At 29.2% G+C, this 17,129-nt stretch overlaps 1 protein-coding gene across 2 annotated transcripts; it reads left to right on the forward strand.

The window, feature by feature from the left end:
* The first annotated feature begins 222 nt into the window (after window positions 1-222).
* Window positions 223-16,708, forward strand: LOC107438843 (protein arginine N-methyltransferase 1). 2 transcript variants are annotated; one of them, XM_016051231.4, is made up of 11 exons: window positions 223-355; window positions 2,069-2,093; window positions 4,730-4,981; window positions 6,997-7,152; window positions 8,728-8,791; window positions 9,824-9,966; window positions 10,278-10,365; window positions 10,752-10,867; window positions 12,048-12,198; window positions 12,923-13,044; window positions 13,962-16,708. In XM_016051231.4, the coding sequence occupies exons 2-11, from the start codon at window positions 2,076-2,078 to the stop codon at window positions 14,043-14,045; spliced, it is 1,194 nt and encodes a 397-aa protein (XP_015906717.1). In that variant the 5' UTR covers window positions 223-355; window positions 2,069-2,075; the 3' UTR covers window positions 14,046-16,708. The 2 variants fall into 2 exon arrangements, with proteins under 2 accessions (XP_015906717.1, XP_087017944.1); XM_087161818.1 differs by lacking the exon at window positions 2,069-2,093 and having other exon boundaries at window positions 268-355; window positions 13,962-15,837.
* Window positions 16,709-17,129: the final 421 nt, after the last annotated feature.

Genomic DNA, 17,129 nt, shown 5'->3' on the forward strand with positions numbered 1-17,129 from the left:
GAAAGAGTTGAAGAAGATTTGAAATAAGGAATTAAACGTCAATGCCACAAGAAAAACTGCATTTTTGTAAGCATCATGGAAATTTCAAAATATATTTTTGATTATCCAAATGCGAAATATGGATTAAAAGCAGCAGAGAAGGAGACTTTATTCATTTTCAGAACTCTCTTCACCAAACGATTTTTTGATCTCATATGTTGTCTCCTAGGCCGTCACTGCAGTTACTCACATTTAAGATTTTCCCTTTATTCAGATGAAAAGTGGCATCAGTTATTTCAGATTCATTTGAAGTTCTTTGTTTATTTCTCGGCTTTTGTAAATTTTAGCGCTGACACACGTGTTTAAGACGAGTGATGTAAGTATACAATTAATTATTTGTTATATTCTATTATTATAAACTCGCATATTTTTTCCTGTTTCTCCAAAAGTAACTTTATATTGCTCAAATTCGTTTTGTCTTAACTTCGCTTTTTACGTTGAGGGTAATGTTGGAATCAACTCTTAATTTTAAACGTATTTTTATTTTGGGAAGATTGATATCTCCTCTTTTTTTTCAAATAACAGAAATGTTTCTTTTTGTAACTTATTTATAATCGGCATGTGTGCTATTTATATACTGTGTTGCCACCAATGCAAATTTTTCCATATCGCGCGTCTGTGTTACATAACTTTTATATGTTTTGTTATTTAATTAGGTTAACTAGTAAATTATGGATAATAAACTAACAAACAGTATCGCACTTTTATCCTACATAATTGCGATGTGATGGATTACAGTATTAATTATAAGTGGTAGCATTAATGATGTTATTCTGTTGTTCCGCTAGATTTTCTTCCCTACGCAGAATTATTTTTAAATTTTTAGGTCTATTTGCTCCAAAAGCGAGACCCAATTAAAAAAATGAGAATTTAAAGTCTTTATAACTTTCTAAATTTTGTGCGAAATAAAATAAGTTAGCAATTCAATTGATGCTTTAATTTAATTGCCAATTGTTGGGTGGAAGTTTCAAAGATTAGGGAATAGAGAGTTCGCCTTCCAATGAGGTGACCTGGTTGCAAATCCCCAGCGATGGCTAGTTGAAATAAATCCGCATCCGGCTTGCACCGACCACAGTGGTGATGTGAAATATCCTCATTGGTAGAGGGACAATGGGTTTAGAGTCCCTTTGCCATCAAGCTAACCGTGGTTCTAACCGTTCTCGTGGTCTTCCTCTCCATGTAATGCGGGTTAGTTCCATCAAAAAGTCCTCCTCGGAAGCAAATTTCTCCCAATACTTGATTCAGGAGTTCCCTTGTCTTCTGGATTGTATTCAAAATTACGTGGTTACGGAGTTGAGTATTAGTAGTCGTAAACCCAACATTGGGTCGGCTGTTCTACTATTGTTATAAAAATAAAATTATGATGCTATCGAGCTGAGACTAAATTCTGTGGCTATAATTAATGTGCACATTTATATGATAGATACGATAGACAAATTTTTTTTTATGAGACTATGTGTGTCATTGCTTGCACAGTTCTGAAATTTGGCAACAGAGTAGAAAACTATAATGGAACTAACCCTCATTTGTGTTACGTAGAGAGGAAAACCAAGAAATTTTTCTATGGTTAGCCTGACAGCAAGGAGACTAACCCGTGATCCGTCTAGCACTGAAGATGTTTTAAGTCAGTACTGTGGTTGGTGCGAGCCGGGTGCATAATTCATAACTACAAACCATCACTGGGATTTGAAACCGGGTGACCTCATTGGCAGCACTCCATCCCCTGAACTATCATGGCTCCCCGAGAGGTATCAATTTGTTATGAGAACTTGCAAGATCTTATGACCTCGGCAGATACGCCAGTCACTATTTAATGCACAAGAATTCTTTGACCTGTTGTAGTCAAACTCCAATTCTCACAAACAAGATTTCAACTCCCTTTCAATCAGGCTATCCAGGTCCTCATTCCATTTCAACCTGCTTTTGTAAATACGTAGATAAGAAAAAAGTTAATTTTTCAAATTATTTTTCTGCTTATTTGTGACTTTGAAAGTGTTCTAATTATTAATTAATGGAATTTTAATTCTAGATTTAAGATGTCTGAAACTATGGAGGTAAGTGGTTTATTTTTTTATTTTGTTTGTTTGTATTATCTAAATCATAAGTTAAGTGTTGCAGTTTCAGTAGTGGTACAAATTCTAATTGAAAAATTTGACAATGTAACTGTATAATGTCTTTTGAAACTTTGACAAAACTTTTGAAATTCCTACTTGTAATCTATTGAATATAAGAGAATAATGAAGCAAATATAACAGCCTCAAAAAGCTATGTGTTCATCAAAAAGGAAGTATGTTTTGGGATACTTATTTTAGGTTGTTTAAGCTCAAATCAGGTCACTTTGGAACTTTGACTTTATGCAGGGTTGCCACAGGCGACTAAAATGCTACTAATTGCAACTATTTTTGGCATGAGGAGACTACAACAGCTTTTTATGACTGAAAAGGCTTTAAAAAAAAAAAGCAACTATTTTCTGGAAACGGAGACTTTTCTGTACTCTGTATTATGTTTTATTATTTTTTCAAGCATAAATTGGGTGGAAAACCGGCACCCCACAAAATAGTTTCTGAACACACCTAACTTCTTTTTTTTTTTTTTTTTTTAAAATAAAAAAATTTTGAATTGCAAATTTGAGTCTTCACTTTTTAATTTGTTCAATCTGCACAGACTCCATTTTAAGTCTATTTCATTTCTCGATTGTCTTTTCAATAATTATTGCTACGAAATTCTGCTTTTTTTTTTTTAAAGAAAAAAATAATTATTAATACGATATTATGATGCATGAATTTCGAATTTGAGTAATTACTTTTCATATACCGTATATTCCGGCGCATAACGCGCACCCGTAATTTCTAATAACTTTTTTTAAATTTTAAGATATACTCTTCGTATAACGCGCATAAAAATTTGGATTGTACATGTGCAATATCTCGTTTAGTATCTATAGAAAACCAGAAAGCCTTTTAGTGTGGGACATGTTTAGATCCCACCTTACAGATAATGCAAAAAAAATTAATGAAAGAATGTAACACCGATGTGGCAGTTATTACAGGCGGATTGACATCAATAGTTCAGCAATTGGACTTCTGCTTTTAAAGCCAATTGGGCGAAAAAAAACCTTTTTAGAAAGGAGGATATATGCGTCGTGCAAGTTTGGAAACAGTGTGCGAATGGATACTAAAAGCATGGGGTGAAATTAAGCCTGAGATGGTTAGAAAACCATTAAAAAATGCAGCATTTCAAATAATCTGGACGGATCAGAAGATGACTGTTTATTCATGGAAGAGGGTAACACAAATGATGAAGACGAAACAGATTGTGATGACGTGCCTGAAGAAATAACGGAAGACGAATATAATGAACTATTTATGTAATAACGAAAATCAATAAAGTATATAGGTATGTTATTTCTTTAAAATAAAAGTATTTTTCTAAATTTAAATTTTTTTAATCTATAATTTTTTATAGTCGGCGTATACCGCGCACCCGTAAATTCCGATGTTATTTTTTGCATTAAAAGTGCGCGTTATGCGCCGGAATATACGGTATATAAACATTTACGTTTATGTAACAATTATCGTATTTGCCACCAACTTGACTGAATGGGTCATGGTATATGACAATTAAGTCATTAACAAAATTTTAGTCATATTTTTGATGAATTTTTCTTCTTATTTAAGCAACTAATTTCCTAGTTTTTGGCTACTATTTTCATGTTTTAGGCTGCTAAAAGCAACAATTTTGTTCCTTTTTTTTCTGTGGTAACCCTGTTAATGTCATGAAGTCAGATTAGGGTTCAGATTGGAAGATTGATTCTTCAGTTTTGAAATGGTTAATAGCGTTTGATATTTTCTTTTATCATCTATCAGAAAAAGGTTGCCCTTTATATGTTTGCATAATTGTCAATTTTTAGGAAAATTTTTCTATAAAAATTGCAATTTTCAAATTAAAATTGGTGGATTTATATGGCTGACATGTGACTCCATTAAACTAAATTTCATTAAATCAAAGATAAGTCTGTTATTATGAGAGAAAGGGTAATGTACTAACTAGAATAATCGGCAAGTCTTAGGACTAACCTGGAAGAAACTTTTTTTAGAAAATCGCACAAGTGGTCCGATTTGAAAGATATAACATGTAACTAAAAGTCAACCCCAAGCAAACCTATAGATGTTTTTTTTATTTGTTTTTTAAATCAGGGAAATATCTCCAAGACACAGACTAAGAGCTTCTTAAGTCCTAAATAACACAGCTAGAGAGCAAACAACAAAGGAAATATTATTTTACATTATTTAAAAAAAATATGCTAACTTTTTTGGCGAATCTGTTTAAAAAGGATGCTAGTACAATAGAAGTTAATTGTACATCAATAGTACTCAATGTACTATTTTAATGGTTAAAATTTGCAAAATTTAATCACTAATCTATAGACCAGTGACTAAAGGATATTCCTAGTCCACAGTCATTTTCAATGGCTCTTTTGTATTTCGCTATTTTTTTTAAAAAAAGTGGTTTTAAATGAAAAACCCACTGTTCACAATTTTTGTGGTCTTCGGAACATCATTAATTTAAAGTCTTGTAACTCTTAATGTCAGTTCTCATGACTAAACTATTACAATACCATTTAGTATTAAATATATTATGTATAATGCTTTTGTATTTTACATTTATGTAATATAATTACTTCTTAAAGGTGTCAACAGCTAGCTCTAATGGAGAAGTGACAGTTAATGGTGAACTGACTGATAATGGTGAACTGACTGATAATAATGAACTGACTGATAATAATGAACTGACTGATAATAAAGAAGAAAAGTGTGATGGCAAAGCAAAGTTTTGCTTCAGGTGCCAAAAAGAGATGGATGGCTTAACCACTTACAGACCTGAGGAAATGACTTCCAAAGATTATTATTTCGATTCCTATGCACACTTTGGAATACATGAGGTAAGTTTTTGTGTGAGATTCTGCGCCAAGAAATACTTTTACCCTTGTGGTGCTCTCTTGTCAAACAAAAAGCGCATTCCTAACTTAAATTGAAAAAGGGCAATAGCTGGCAAGCTTGACTTGACCAAGTGTCATTAGAAATGGAAACAACATATTCTGTCGAGGGATGGGGTAAAACAGCTAAGTCACCTTCTTCATTAAAGTGATCAGGGAATTTACCAGTTATTTTCATAAACACAAACAATGTAATTGCGTGCAAAGTTGGTTTTACTCAGGTTTTGAGGGAATCTGTTATTTCTGCCCATTTATAAAAGTTCTATTGAATGCATATATCATGATAGTTGTGTTCTTTTTGCTGTTACTTTGTTCAGCAATAAAGGCCGGTAAAAAGAAAAACTTCTTGTTCGTGTGTTTGGTTGGTTTTTTAGTTCCTATACTTCAATTCTTAATGTCCACTTTATTTATTATTTTTTCAAATGTCTTAGACTGCACACTGTCGCAAAAAAAAGTATCAATATTAACAATTTGCTGCTTTTTGCAGTTATAATAATGTAAAAATCGTACTTGTTGAGCTTAATAAAAATTAGTCTTTGGTTACAAATTGTACTTAAGATGGTTTAAATTCAAAATAGTCCAATAATGTATTCTGGACTGTACTGTTAATTTGAAAAGTAATGTCTTTAAATTTATCATCATACTGATTTTTTTCTTCAAAAAACTACTCCTTTTTAACCATAAAATTCACAAATCTTCATTAAGCTTATAGTTTAATTTGAAGTTGTGATGCTTTGTGCTTTTTTGTTCTTAAAAACTAACCAGCTTTTAACTAAAATCTTGTGTAATTCAGTATTGTGTTACTTTTTATTTAAAATCTAAATGAAGTGAAACCTCTCGAGAGCGACCACTCTCTGTTTCATGGTAAAATGGAGGTTGGTCACTCTTAAAGGTTACCACCATCGACTTTTAAAATTGTAATCAAAGGTACATAATTTCTCGCAAATAATTTTATTTTTAGTCAGTTTCATTTTCTTGGTGCGGAAATGCCACTTCAGTTGGCGTCGTGAAAAAAAGGTTCAATCTATTTTGTTTTGTTAAAAAAAAAATTTAAATATTTTTTCTTGTCTACTTGTTTGAAATTTTCTGCATTTGGTGCAGTTTCTATTCAGTCGCTGGGGGAGGTTTTAATGGTCTCTTCCCAAAGGTTTTCTTCAACACTAGGCATGGTGCGTAGCATTTTTAAAAAGTGCTTAAAGGTGCTTATATTCGATTTTCGTTTATTAAAAGCCCTTAAAGGTGCTTTTTTCATCAGGTGTTTTTAAAAAATACTTGATTTTTCCCTTTTTAAAAATAACATTTTCGAATAGGTAGTGTCAATTTTCGCCGTGTATTTTGTAAAATCGAGCTTTTCATATTGTTCTATTAAACTTTTTAATAATTCATTCAACTGAAATCTATTTCATTGTACTGGCGGTCGTTAACGTATGAAAGCCCCAATCATTTTACATGTTAGATGAAATACTTGCGAGTCCACATGTGCGTCTACTGTGCTGAGTTCGGTGAGATTATTGCACTCTCATGTGTAACTCTGCTGCATTTTGCAAGATATTATCCATTTTAGGCTTCATTTTCCACCCTCTGAAATCGAATCGAAAAATCTCTCGGACTTTTTATGGTGGCCAATATAATCAAGAAAAGAGTTCCTTGTCAGAAACTAGTTATTTTATCATGACCATGACAAGTCTTTGAAAATTATTTTGAATTTTGTTAATGTATATAGTGCTTAACAATATTTTTTTTTTAGTGCTTAAAAAGTACTTTAAAGGTGCTTATTGAAAGATTTGGCTACGCACCCTGTCTAGGTAAAAATTCTGTGCCTCCTAAAAGTGATTGTAAGTAGAGGTGGTCTTTCTTAGAGGTTTCGCTGTATATATTAAATTTATACAATTATATATAAATGTATACATTTCTTTAACAATTAATTTGTTTCCATGTTAATTTTCCTTCAAATGTTTCAGGAAATGTTAAAGGATGAAGTTCGAACTTTGACTTATAGAAATGCAATGTTTCATAATAAACACTTGTTTCGTGGGAAAACTGTTTTGGACATAGGATGTGGTACAGGAATTCTGTGTATGTTTGCTGCAAAGGCTGGAGCAACTAAAGTCATAGGGGTAAATTTTTTATTTTTATTCGGTCATAGATTGTAAAGATTTTTTTAAAAAGAAGTTAATTCTTTTGGTTGTAAAGCTTGTTAAATCCATTTTCAGGAATATTAAATTTCTTCTTCAGTGTGAATTCATATTTTTTAAAACAGCCGTTGTCCATAATTTTAAAGTTAATAATTTATAGGGTATCCGCGCACCTGGAAAGTCATTAATTTCAGTATTAAACAAAATTTGTCATGATTTTAACAATTTTTTTGAAAAAATCGTGAAAAGTCATGGATATAGGTAGCCGAAAAATATATTTTTTATAATGGAATTTACCCCTTTTCCCCAATTTCATGGTGTTCCGAATATCTGAATTGGTAACAAAATCCCCACCCACAGTCATATTTGATTAAGATGTAAAATATTTTTATCATGTTCTTTAAAAATAAAGGTGTTCTTTCATAAAATGAAAGAAAAAACATTTCTGGTGCGAATTATCTTTTAAACTTCTGTGATTTCACAACTTTTGTTATTATTTTTTATTTTATTTAATCAATTTAAAATTCTAGCTGAAGCAAGCCTTTCATTGGCAAAATTTTTTTTAATTCCGAAATGAGAACCGAAAAATCAGGAGTATTTCTTTCCTTTCCGATGAACAAGGAAAGTATCTTTAGAATGGACAGGGGAAAAAAAATATTTGCTTTTGTATTTTTTTCAGCTATTTTATTACTTTAACTCTTTCTTTACTGTTTTTTAAATTTAAAATCTATAAATATGAAGATGCAGAGTATAGCAGTTTTGGTTATACCTATCATTTCAATGAATGTTATTATAATGCTTTTTTATAATAACAATGCGTTTGTTGGAATTATGTTTGTAATTATGCTTCGTTATTGTTTTGGAATTATGCTTCGTTAAGTCATGAAAAGTCATGAATTTGAAAATCTAAAAAGTTGCAAATACCTTGAATTTAAAAATAAAAAAAAATCAGTTGGATTTCAGGTGTGTATCGAGCAGATTTTTGAATAAATTGTTTGAATTTTAAATATTACCTATGTACTTTTTAAAGTAATTCAGAGAGATCAGTGTTGGCATCACATGGATTTAAATCACTTTATTTTTCTCATAAAAATCATTATTTAAAGTCCGTACTTTTTATATAGTATAATTAATAAATTCATTCTTTCGGTTATGCTTTTATTTTTAAAAAAAATTATTTTATTTTTAAAAAGTTTGGGTTATGTGTGTAAATTGTTTGGTATCCAAAATAGACTGAGTAAAAATAAGACTAAATGGGGATAAAAGTGACAAGAAAATTTGAAATTACAACATTCCATCTAATTATAATAATTTATAATTTTTCAACGGAAATTTAATGTTGGATAAATTTTGTCAATGGAAAGGCAGGACTCATAATTTTTTTTAATTTTGTAAAAATTGTTTTTTCTTAATTTCCTGTGGTAAATTTTTTTTCTCCAATAATTAATCATTTGTTATAGCTAGTGACATATATTTAAATGTTAGGCATATTTATAAATACGTTTGTAGTAGTATTGTAATTTATTTGTATGAAGCATACATTTGTAATTACTTTAGATTGAATGCTCCGGAATTGTAGAACATGCTGAAAAGATAACCAAAGAAAATGGGTTAGACAACGGTAAGTTTTTTTTAAGTCTTCCGTAAGGAAAAAACCTGTTTTTGTAAAAAATTTTTTTATTTGTTTACATATTTAAAAAAAAAAAATTTCTCCAAAGAGCCATTGATTTTAGAAATCTTGTAAAAAAAAAGAACATATTTTCTACCCGAAAATTAAATTTAGGATTTATCAACTGTTACAAGGTTAGTATTTCAATTGTTTATGATCAGGGGTCTGTCCAGACATTTTGTGAAAGATCCTTTTTTGTAAAATTGTGAAAAAAACTATTCATAATTTGTGAATATGAAATAAGCGTTAAGTCACATTCTTTCAATCAGGGTCCGGCTTTTGTGCAAATTGGGTCCTGTTATTGCAAAAATTGCTAAAAAACCTTTACAAGAAGTTTTTAAATTGTAAATAGATACAAGATTCTGCTCAACAATTGATGCTACTAAATTAGAGATGCAACATACAAATATTTGATTTTTAGCGTATACTGCTCAACACAGAATATTCATTTCGGACGAATAATGGAAACAAAATCACTCACATTTTTAATAATTACAATTGACATATTTTAAATAACACGACTTAGTAATGTATCACTTTTGATGTGTAATGCATTATGCAATTCTTAAACAATTCTAAAATTTATAATATTTTATTTAAAAAATTGCCAGAAATTTTTATTTACACAATATTCTATTAATTAATTTTACTTATTTATTTACAAAAAAAAAAATATGATTTAATATTAATAAGAATGCACACGATGTTTGTAAAAGTAGAAATATTTTCTTAGAATACTACATTTGGAATTTAAACTTACTACATTTGGAAATTAAACTTAGGGAAACTTAGTTTGTCTCGGACCATCTTTCTCCCCCCCCCCCAGGGGGGAGGCTTTATTCAATTAACAAAACAATAATCTTGTAACAAATTTCTTGTAAAAGTATTTTTAATTTTATTATTATTTTTAATATTGAGGATAACAATATTTTGCTTGCTAAATGGATAAATAAATATGAATTTTAAATTTATTTTATTTTCTAGTTATTACTATTGTGAAAGGGAAAGTAGAAGACGTTGAAATACCCGCTGAAAAAGTTGACATCATCATTTCTGAGTGGATGGGTTATTGTTTATTTTATGAATCAATGCTAGATACAGTACTCTATGCTCGCGATAAATGGCTGGTAAGTTTTAGTGTTACTTTTTAGCGGGATTCTTTTATTCAATTCTTTCAAAAGGAATTTTTTTTTTAAATAACAATAATTCAAATGTAACAATAATTCCTTCTTCAATTGATCATGGATCTCTATTTGTCCCCAAACATTCAGTTGGATTTAAATGTATAGATTGAAGATATTTTTCAATTTTTGCCTTCTATAGAATTTCTCAATATGAACCAATGTATATTTAAAAATAAGTCTCAGCTAAGATTATCTATACGAATAATCTATATGTATCTATATTAATTCTGAAACTAATAGTTTTATGTTTTTAGAAACCTGATGGAATGATGTTTCCTGATAGGGCAACTTTATTTCTATGTGCCATTGAAGATAGGCAATATAAAGATGAGAAAATTAACTGTAAGTACATTCAATACGATAACACCACTAAATAAGTTTATAGTATGTTGCATGGTTATGTTTCATAGTGATGTGATTTTGCTTTATTAATATTTTGTCACTAACATAACACTATTCTTAGTTAGTTTAAACATTTTTGACTGATAAATTTTTAAACTACCTGACAATATCCATATTTTTGCTAAAAGTTTTCTTTTTTTAAAAAAAAAAAAAAAAACTGCTCTTGTCATTCAAAATTTTTTATTTCATCTGTAAGGGAACAAAAAAATTTAAGAGCTTTACCATCCTTTGTTAGATTATTTTAAAGCAACAAGTGTTTTTTCAGTGTATTGGTAAGCCATGTATTTTTTGTGCTCTTAATGATTATTTTTAATTCTTATTTCTAGGGTGGGACAGCGTTTATGGATTTAATATGAGCTGTATAAGGAAGGTTGCTATTTCAGAGCCACTTGTTGATGTTGTTGATCCTAAACAAGTTGTAACAAATGTCTGCTTGTTAAAAGTAAGTACATCATGAAAATACTTTATAAATACTATTGCCTGAAATACTTTTTTATAAGGTACTTCAACTAAGAAATAATATTGAAGATATCAGATTATAAGCTTAGGGTATACGGTATATTCCGGCGCATAACGCGCACCCGTAATTTCTAATACTTTTTTTAAATTTTAAGATATACTCTTCGTATAATGCTCACGAAAATTTGGATTGTACATGTGCAATATCTCGTCTTTCAAGATCGTAAATAAAAAGTTTTTTTCCCTATCTTTTGCAAAAATAAAAGAACTGAATTTGACATGTATGTGAGGGTAGAGTTGAAAGAGTAATAATGTGATTCTGAGATAATGAACTATTTATGTAATAACGAAAATCAATAAAGTATATAGGTAAAGGTATGTTATTTATTTAAAATAAAAGTATTTTTCTATATTTAAATTTTTTTAATCTATAATTTTTTACTTTCGGCGTATACCGCGCACCCGTAAATTCCAATGTTATTTTTTGTATTAAAAGTGCGCATTATACGCCGGAATATACGGTATGTATATATATTTATTACCTTTTTAAAGAGTTTAATTTGAAATTTGTATTAAAAAAAAAAAAAAATTATGCAATAAGTTAATTGTCGGTAGGGCGCTGGGCCCATATCCAAGAGGTCGTAGGTTCGATCCTCGCCAACCGGAGACTCCCCGTGTAGTAAATGGTGACTGATGCACGTTAAATCTGTCGAGTCTCAAAGTCCTCCATGTTCCCACAACAAATCAATACCTCTGGGGGTACTGATCCAGGAGTTTCCTTGTCTTCTGGATTGGTTCGAAATTACAAGGCTACGGAGTTGAACGTAAGTAGTCGTAAACCCATGAAATTGGGTCGGCTGTTCAACGACGGTTATAAAATAAAATAAGTTAATTGATTTTGATAATAGGTGCTAATTAAAATAAAACTATAAGCTATGTAGAAATAAGAAAAATTAATGCTCCCTTAGTAAACTACTAAATACATATTTTGATTATTCTAATAACATAAAGCCACCAACAGGAAGAAAAAAAAACTTAAACCGGTTGTGCAACCAGTGTTTCATAAAATCTTTTATGGACCTATGAAGATTTAAAATTAATTTTTTAACTGATTATGCAAAATATAAATCTCTATTGGTTTATGATATTTTATTTGTTTTTAGGAAGTTGACTTGTATACTGTTAAAACTTCAGATTTGAAATTCGCTAGTCCTTTTCATTTGCAAGTAAAAAGGGATGATTACATACAAGCCTTTGTCACATTTTTCAATGTAGAGTTCACCAAGTGTCATAAACGAACTGGCTTTTCTACGGGTCTGTATCATTCTTTTAAGCTATAATTAATTATATTGTTATGAACTATAGGTATCCAAGAATTACTCCATTTAAATTCACTTTTCTTATCATTTATGATAGTATGAATATTTTTCATAGTTCCGATCTAACTTTTTTTGCTACCTAATTTAAAAAAATTAGGAAGTTTGAGAAAGTGTTTTAAATAGTCATATAGTGCGGGTTCAAATTATAGTTATCTTAAGAAATTTTAGTAAGACAAAACTTGAAATGCAAGACTTCAGTGTTATTTCGAATTTTAATTTCACTCGTCATTATACTTACCTGCTATGCATAACTGAAGTAAACCACCATTTAAATAAAATTTCAAGTGTACAAAATGTGAATTCTGACAAACCTAGAGTTTCAAATGCTGAAAAGAAAATTTTAATCTATACAAATGAAAATAAGTTATGAGATGATAACTGGATTACGCACTGGAGAAGTTCTCTCCTAATAATTTATTTGTATTTTAATATTTTGAAATATTTTTTCCAGCAATTGAAACTTTATGACAAACTCTAGGTTTGCTTGAATTCTTTCTTTTAAATTATGGCAACCTCTTAAGTTTTTGTAAGTGATGTTTTTTTCTTTTTCGAATTTGTGATTAGATCAGTAAACCCTCCTATCTGAGAGGGGTTTTATTGAATTTTATTTTGAATGTTCTGTAATATAGAACGAAATTAACACTAATGGAATGTTACAGCACCCGAAGCTCCCTATACCCATTGGAAGCAGACTGTCTTCTATTTTGATGATTATCTGACTGTTAGGAAAGGAGAAGAAGTTTATGGAATGTTTAAAATGTGTCCCAATGAAAAGAACAAAGTAAGTTTCAACATTTCTATCATTTGATTCTTCTGTCAGAAACCCCATGGCAAAATCGCGGTGACATTGTCGCTGGGATTTTCCATAAGTCTTACAAATTTTGGTTTGGTGAATCCATAGTGCTATAATTGTATCTTAACAGTTATTGATATAGATTTTCGTGTGGTTTTTAAAATTGTATATTCTTAATGTGATGTTTATCACAATAACTGAATCTCGAAACGAAGCACACATTTGAGTACCCCATATTAAAAAGTCCAATTTGCATGATTTTGTCATCGATCTTTTATTCAATAGTTACTGCAACGGATTGCTCGATTTTTAATTAGTCTTTTTTTTTTAATGTGATGATGATAATTTGTCAAAATGCAAAAAGGGAAATATTTAGTGCATTTTTCTCCTACAAAGAATGTTGTCCATAGTATTGGAATAAAACAAATATTGCATATTCTATTAAGAAAATTTGAATAATTTTTTTTTTTATCAAAATAGGTTTTTTGTTTGTAAACACAACGCTTTTGTTTGCAACTTTAAATTAGTAACATATGTATTTATTATTATTAAAAGTATCTTGCAGAAAGATAGTAGTACTAGAGAAGTTTGTCGCTACTGCCACATGGGTCAGAAAAATATCTTTATGATACATACAATAATTAATTTTGTGCTCTAATATCTTGTTTCTTATGTTTCCTCCTATCTACTCATTTGTTGTATATCTTTTATGAGTAATTGTTTTTATTAGCCCAGTTGAAGATCATAGGTTTTAAGGATTCGTTTATCCATACGTTTTTGATTTTATTTCCAAAATGCGACAGCACTAATCGTCATTTTTTTGAATAAATGTTTTTCTTCCCCTTTTGATCTTCAAATGTCATATTTTTTTAATTTATTGAAAAAAAATTCTTTTTTTCTTTTAGAGAGATTTGGACTTCAGTATTGAAATTGATTTTAAGGGAGAATTGAGTGACTTGAATGAAACTTTTGTTTATAGAATGCGCTAAGTTGTTGCTTCGTATGTATCTCTAGTGTATATTTTGTTTCAATTAATTTTTTTTTCATTTCCTCTCATCAATGATTGTTAATCATAAAAATTTTCTTTTGCATTTTTAAAGCATTTCTGTATTAGATGGAAGAATTTTAAAAGAACTGAATGTTTTATTTCAATCAGTATTTTATAAATCAAGATAAATCATATTTCATTTTATAACCATTTCTTTTATTTTTGCTTTTGTTTTGGACATTGCAAACTTTTTGTGGTGGTACTTAGACTGTTCCTATAAAAATTTAGGAATTAGTATGCTGCAATCTTGTATACAATCATAATTTTAGTTTACTATTGGGTTGACAAGGAAGTAATATTTTCTTTTTTAATCTGAATTTAAACAGAATTTTTTCTATACAAAAGATGAAGAGTCAAATATATTTTTGGTAACTTTATGATTCGGCTCTCATTTATGGACAAATCACTCTACTGGATTTTGCCGGTTCCTCCTGGTCTACTGGGTTAATTAAAATCCTCCTGATTTGTGTACATTTTAGAATACATTTTTAAAGATGAGACCAAATTTTTGCTCTAAACCCGATACATGGTGTTTAACTTTTTTAAAAGGTGCTTATTTTTTATCTTTGTTTTTTAAAAGCCCTTAAATGTGCTTTTTTTATTTTGTGTTTTTAAAAAGTGCTTAATTTCCCTTTTTCAGAAATGATATTTTTTATTTACCTGTCAATTTTCCCCAAGTAATATGCGAAGGCGTGGTTTTCACATTGCTCTATTCATTGTTGTCACAATTCATTCAAACTCAATCCGTTTCGTTGCATAGTGTATGAAAGCACCAATAATTTTACATGTTTGATGAAATACTTGCGGGTCCGCATGTCCTTTTACTGAGCTAGATTAGTAGGAAGAATTCTTATACTCTGATGTGCAACACTGCTGCATTTTTCAAGATATTATCATTTTCAGGCTTCATTTTCCACCCTCTGAAATCAAACCAAAAATTCTTGATCTTTTTATGGTGCCTATTATAATTAAGATAGGAGCTCTTTGTCAGAAACTAGTTATTTTGTGATGATCATGTTAAAGTCTTAACGTATATAGTGCTTAAAAAGTACTTTAAAGGTGCTTATTCTTTGTTAAAATATTTGGCTATCCACCCTGTTAAAATTTTTGGGATCATGAAGTTATTAGAAAAATGGCCAAAAGTCATTGAACAGAATGAATAATATTTGACTCATTAAAATTCCTTTTTTGTATAGAAAAAATTACTTTGCACTAAAAAAATTTCCTTACCAACCTAATTATTGAAATTCAGTAGTTAGAAAAATATTTTTGAACTTGTGAGGCATGTAAATTTGCCTGTATTGTATTACATAGAAAGAGTTTTTTTAACGTAAAATTCAAACTGTCAAATCTGTAACTCTTTAACAAAAATTAAGTCTTTCTGTGTAAAAATTGAATTAGTATAAATTCAACTGTACTTTCTTATGAAGGTATTTGTGAATTTTTGTGCATTTTGTTGTGAAGAAATATGCAATTTGATTGTGGATTGAATGTTTTCTTAGCCTACTGAGTTTTTTGAAGTATATTCATGCAGCCAGTTTATTTAGCTACTCAATGGGTTAAAATTCTGTGCTCTGTTTTTTTGCTTGATAGTTGACTTATTGACTGAAATCAGTGTAGCGTCTTCTAAAAATTTGGATTATCATTTTATGTAAATGCTACACTTGCTTTTGCCGTAAAGAACAACTGTTAATATTTCAACTGTTGAACTTTGGATTTAATGCTTTTTGGCATTGCAAACTAGTCTCCGCTTTTAAAAAAAGAATAGTTTAAAGCTGTATTAGGTAAACCATAATTATAACATATTCCAGAAACATTTCTCTCTTTTTCTGATATTATATATATATCAGTCATCTAAAATTAATGAAAAGGATTAGGGACCTTGTAATTCTATAAAATTATGTGGATAATGAAGATGCCCCTTGAAGTATGTGGGTTTTATTATCCAATATTTCTTCTTATTTTGTTTGTTTACTTCTTTTCCTGTGCGTTCTTAAGTCAGACTTAGGATAAGAATAAAGATAAATTAATAATTCATTCATGTTTTTTTAAAAAAATTTCTAATATGTATATTTAAAAGTTTTGCGCACTTTAGATTTTTGAAAAAAAAAATTTCTAATGTTTTGAACTTGTACAATTCAAAACAAATTTATACTCTGGATCTATGAAACTGGTAATGCTATTGTAATTTTATGTTAAAACTGATGACTAAAAATCTTTTCTGTAATAAATTTAATGTTTTGAAATATTAACCAAATCTTACTGTAATATGTATTTGTCTATTCAAGTAATAGATGGGTGTGTTTATTATGTTGATTTATCAATAACTTTTGAATTGAAAACATGGCAACAGATTATATTGAAAAAAATACATAGTCAAATGCTTATTTTATTGCTTAAAAACCAACGCAAAATCAATTCATTCAATAAATTATATTAATTTTTTGTGTTTTAATCAAGGAATTTGTGCAAGGAATTAGTTCTTACTAGCTGTATAACACATTTATTAAAAAGATAATAATAAATAAATGAAAGTAATACAATCATAAGGTATATCTTCTATGTACTATTTTTGTTTGAATAAACATATTGCATTTTTCTGAATATATTTTTTTCTTATAAAATAGATTGTAAAATTTAATGAATTTTATATACAGTAGGGGTTGAGTTGCACTCTTTTCACTACTGTTTTATTTGTTATAAATTTGTACAAATGATAAATTGTTTCTTTCTTTTTTCTATTTATAAAATTCCCTTTAATCACACAATGAATTGTAACTTCTTTTTTTTTTCTTCCTATTTCAATAAGTGCAGTTCACATCATACTTATTAACTCATTTTTAAATTGCAACATTCTGTATGTTATTTGAATTTATCTATTCATAGCTGCCAACTGTACTTGATTTACCTGCAGACTACTGGTTTTTGCCACTTTCTACTGGTTTGATAAAAATTCACTTGGTTTTTGTACATTTTTGAAAATTCCCTAAATTGAGCAAGTTTTCTAGAACATTTCTAACATTTA

This window comes from Parasteatoda tepidariorum, chromosome 4 (genome assembly GCF_982258835.1).
Source record: "Parasteatoda tepidariorum strain Cologne lab strain chromosome 4, Ptep-v5.0, whole genome shotgun sequence".
Classification (NCBI taxonomy): domain Eukaryota; kingdom Metazoa; phylum Arthropoda; class Arachnida; order Araneae; family Theridiidae; genus Parasteatoda; species Parasteatoda tepidariorum.

Excerpts from the sequence above, each read along its gene's own strand:
- LOC107438843 (XM_016051231.4), top strand. Across the intron at positions 8,792-9,823 it reads AGAAAATGGGTTAGACAACG|TTATTACTATTGTGAAAGGG; the intron begins GTAAGTTTTTTT and ends TTTATTTTCTAG. Across the intron at positions 13,045-13,961 it reads GTCCCAATGAAAAGAACAAA|AGAGATTTGGACTTCAGTAT; the intron begins GTAAGTTTCAAC and ends TTTTTCTTTTAG.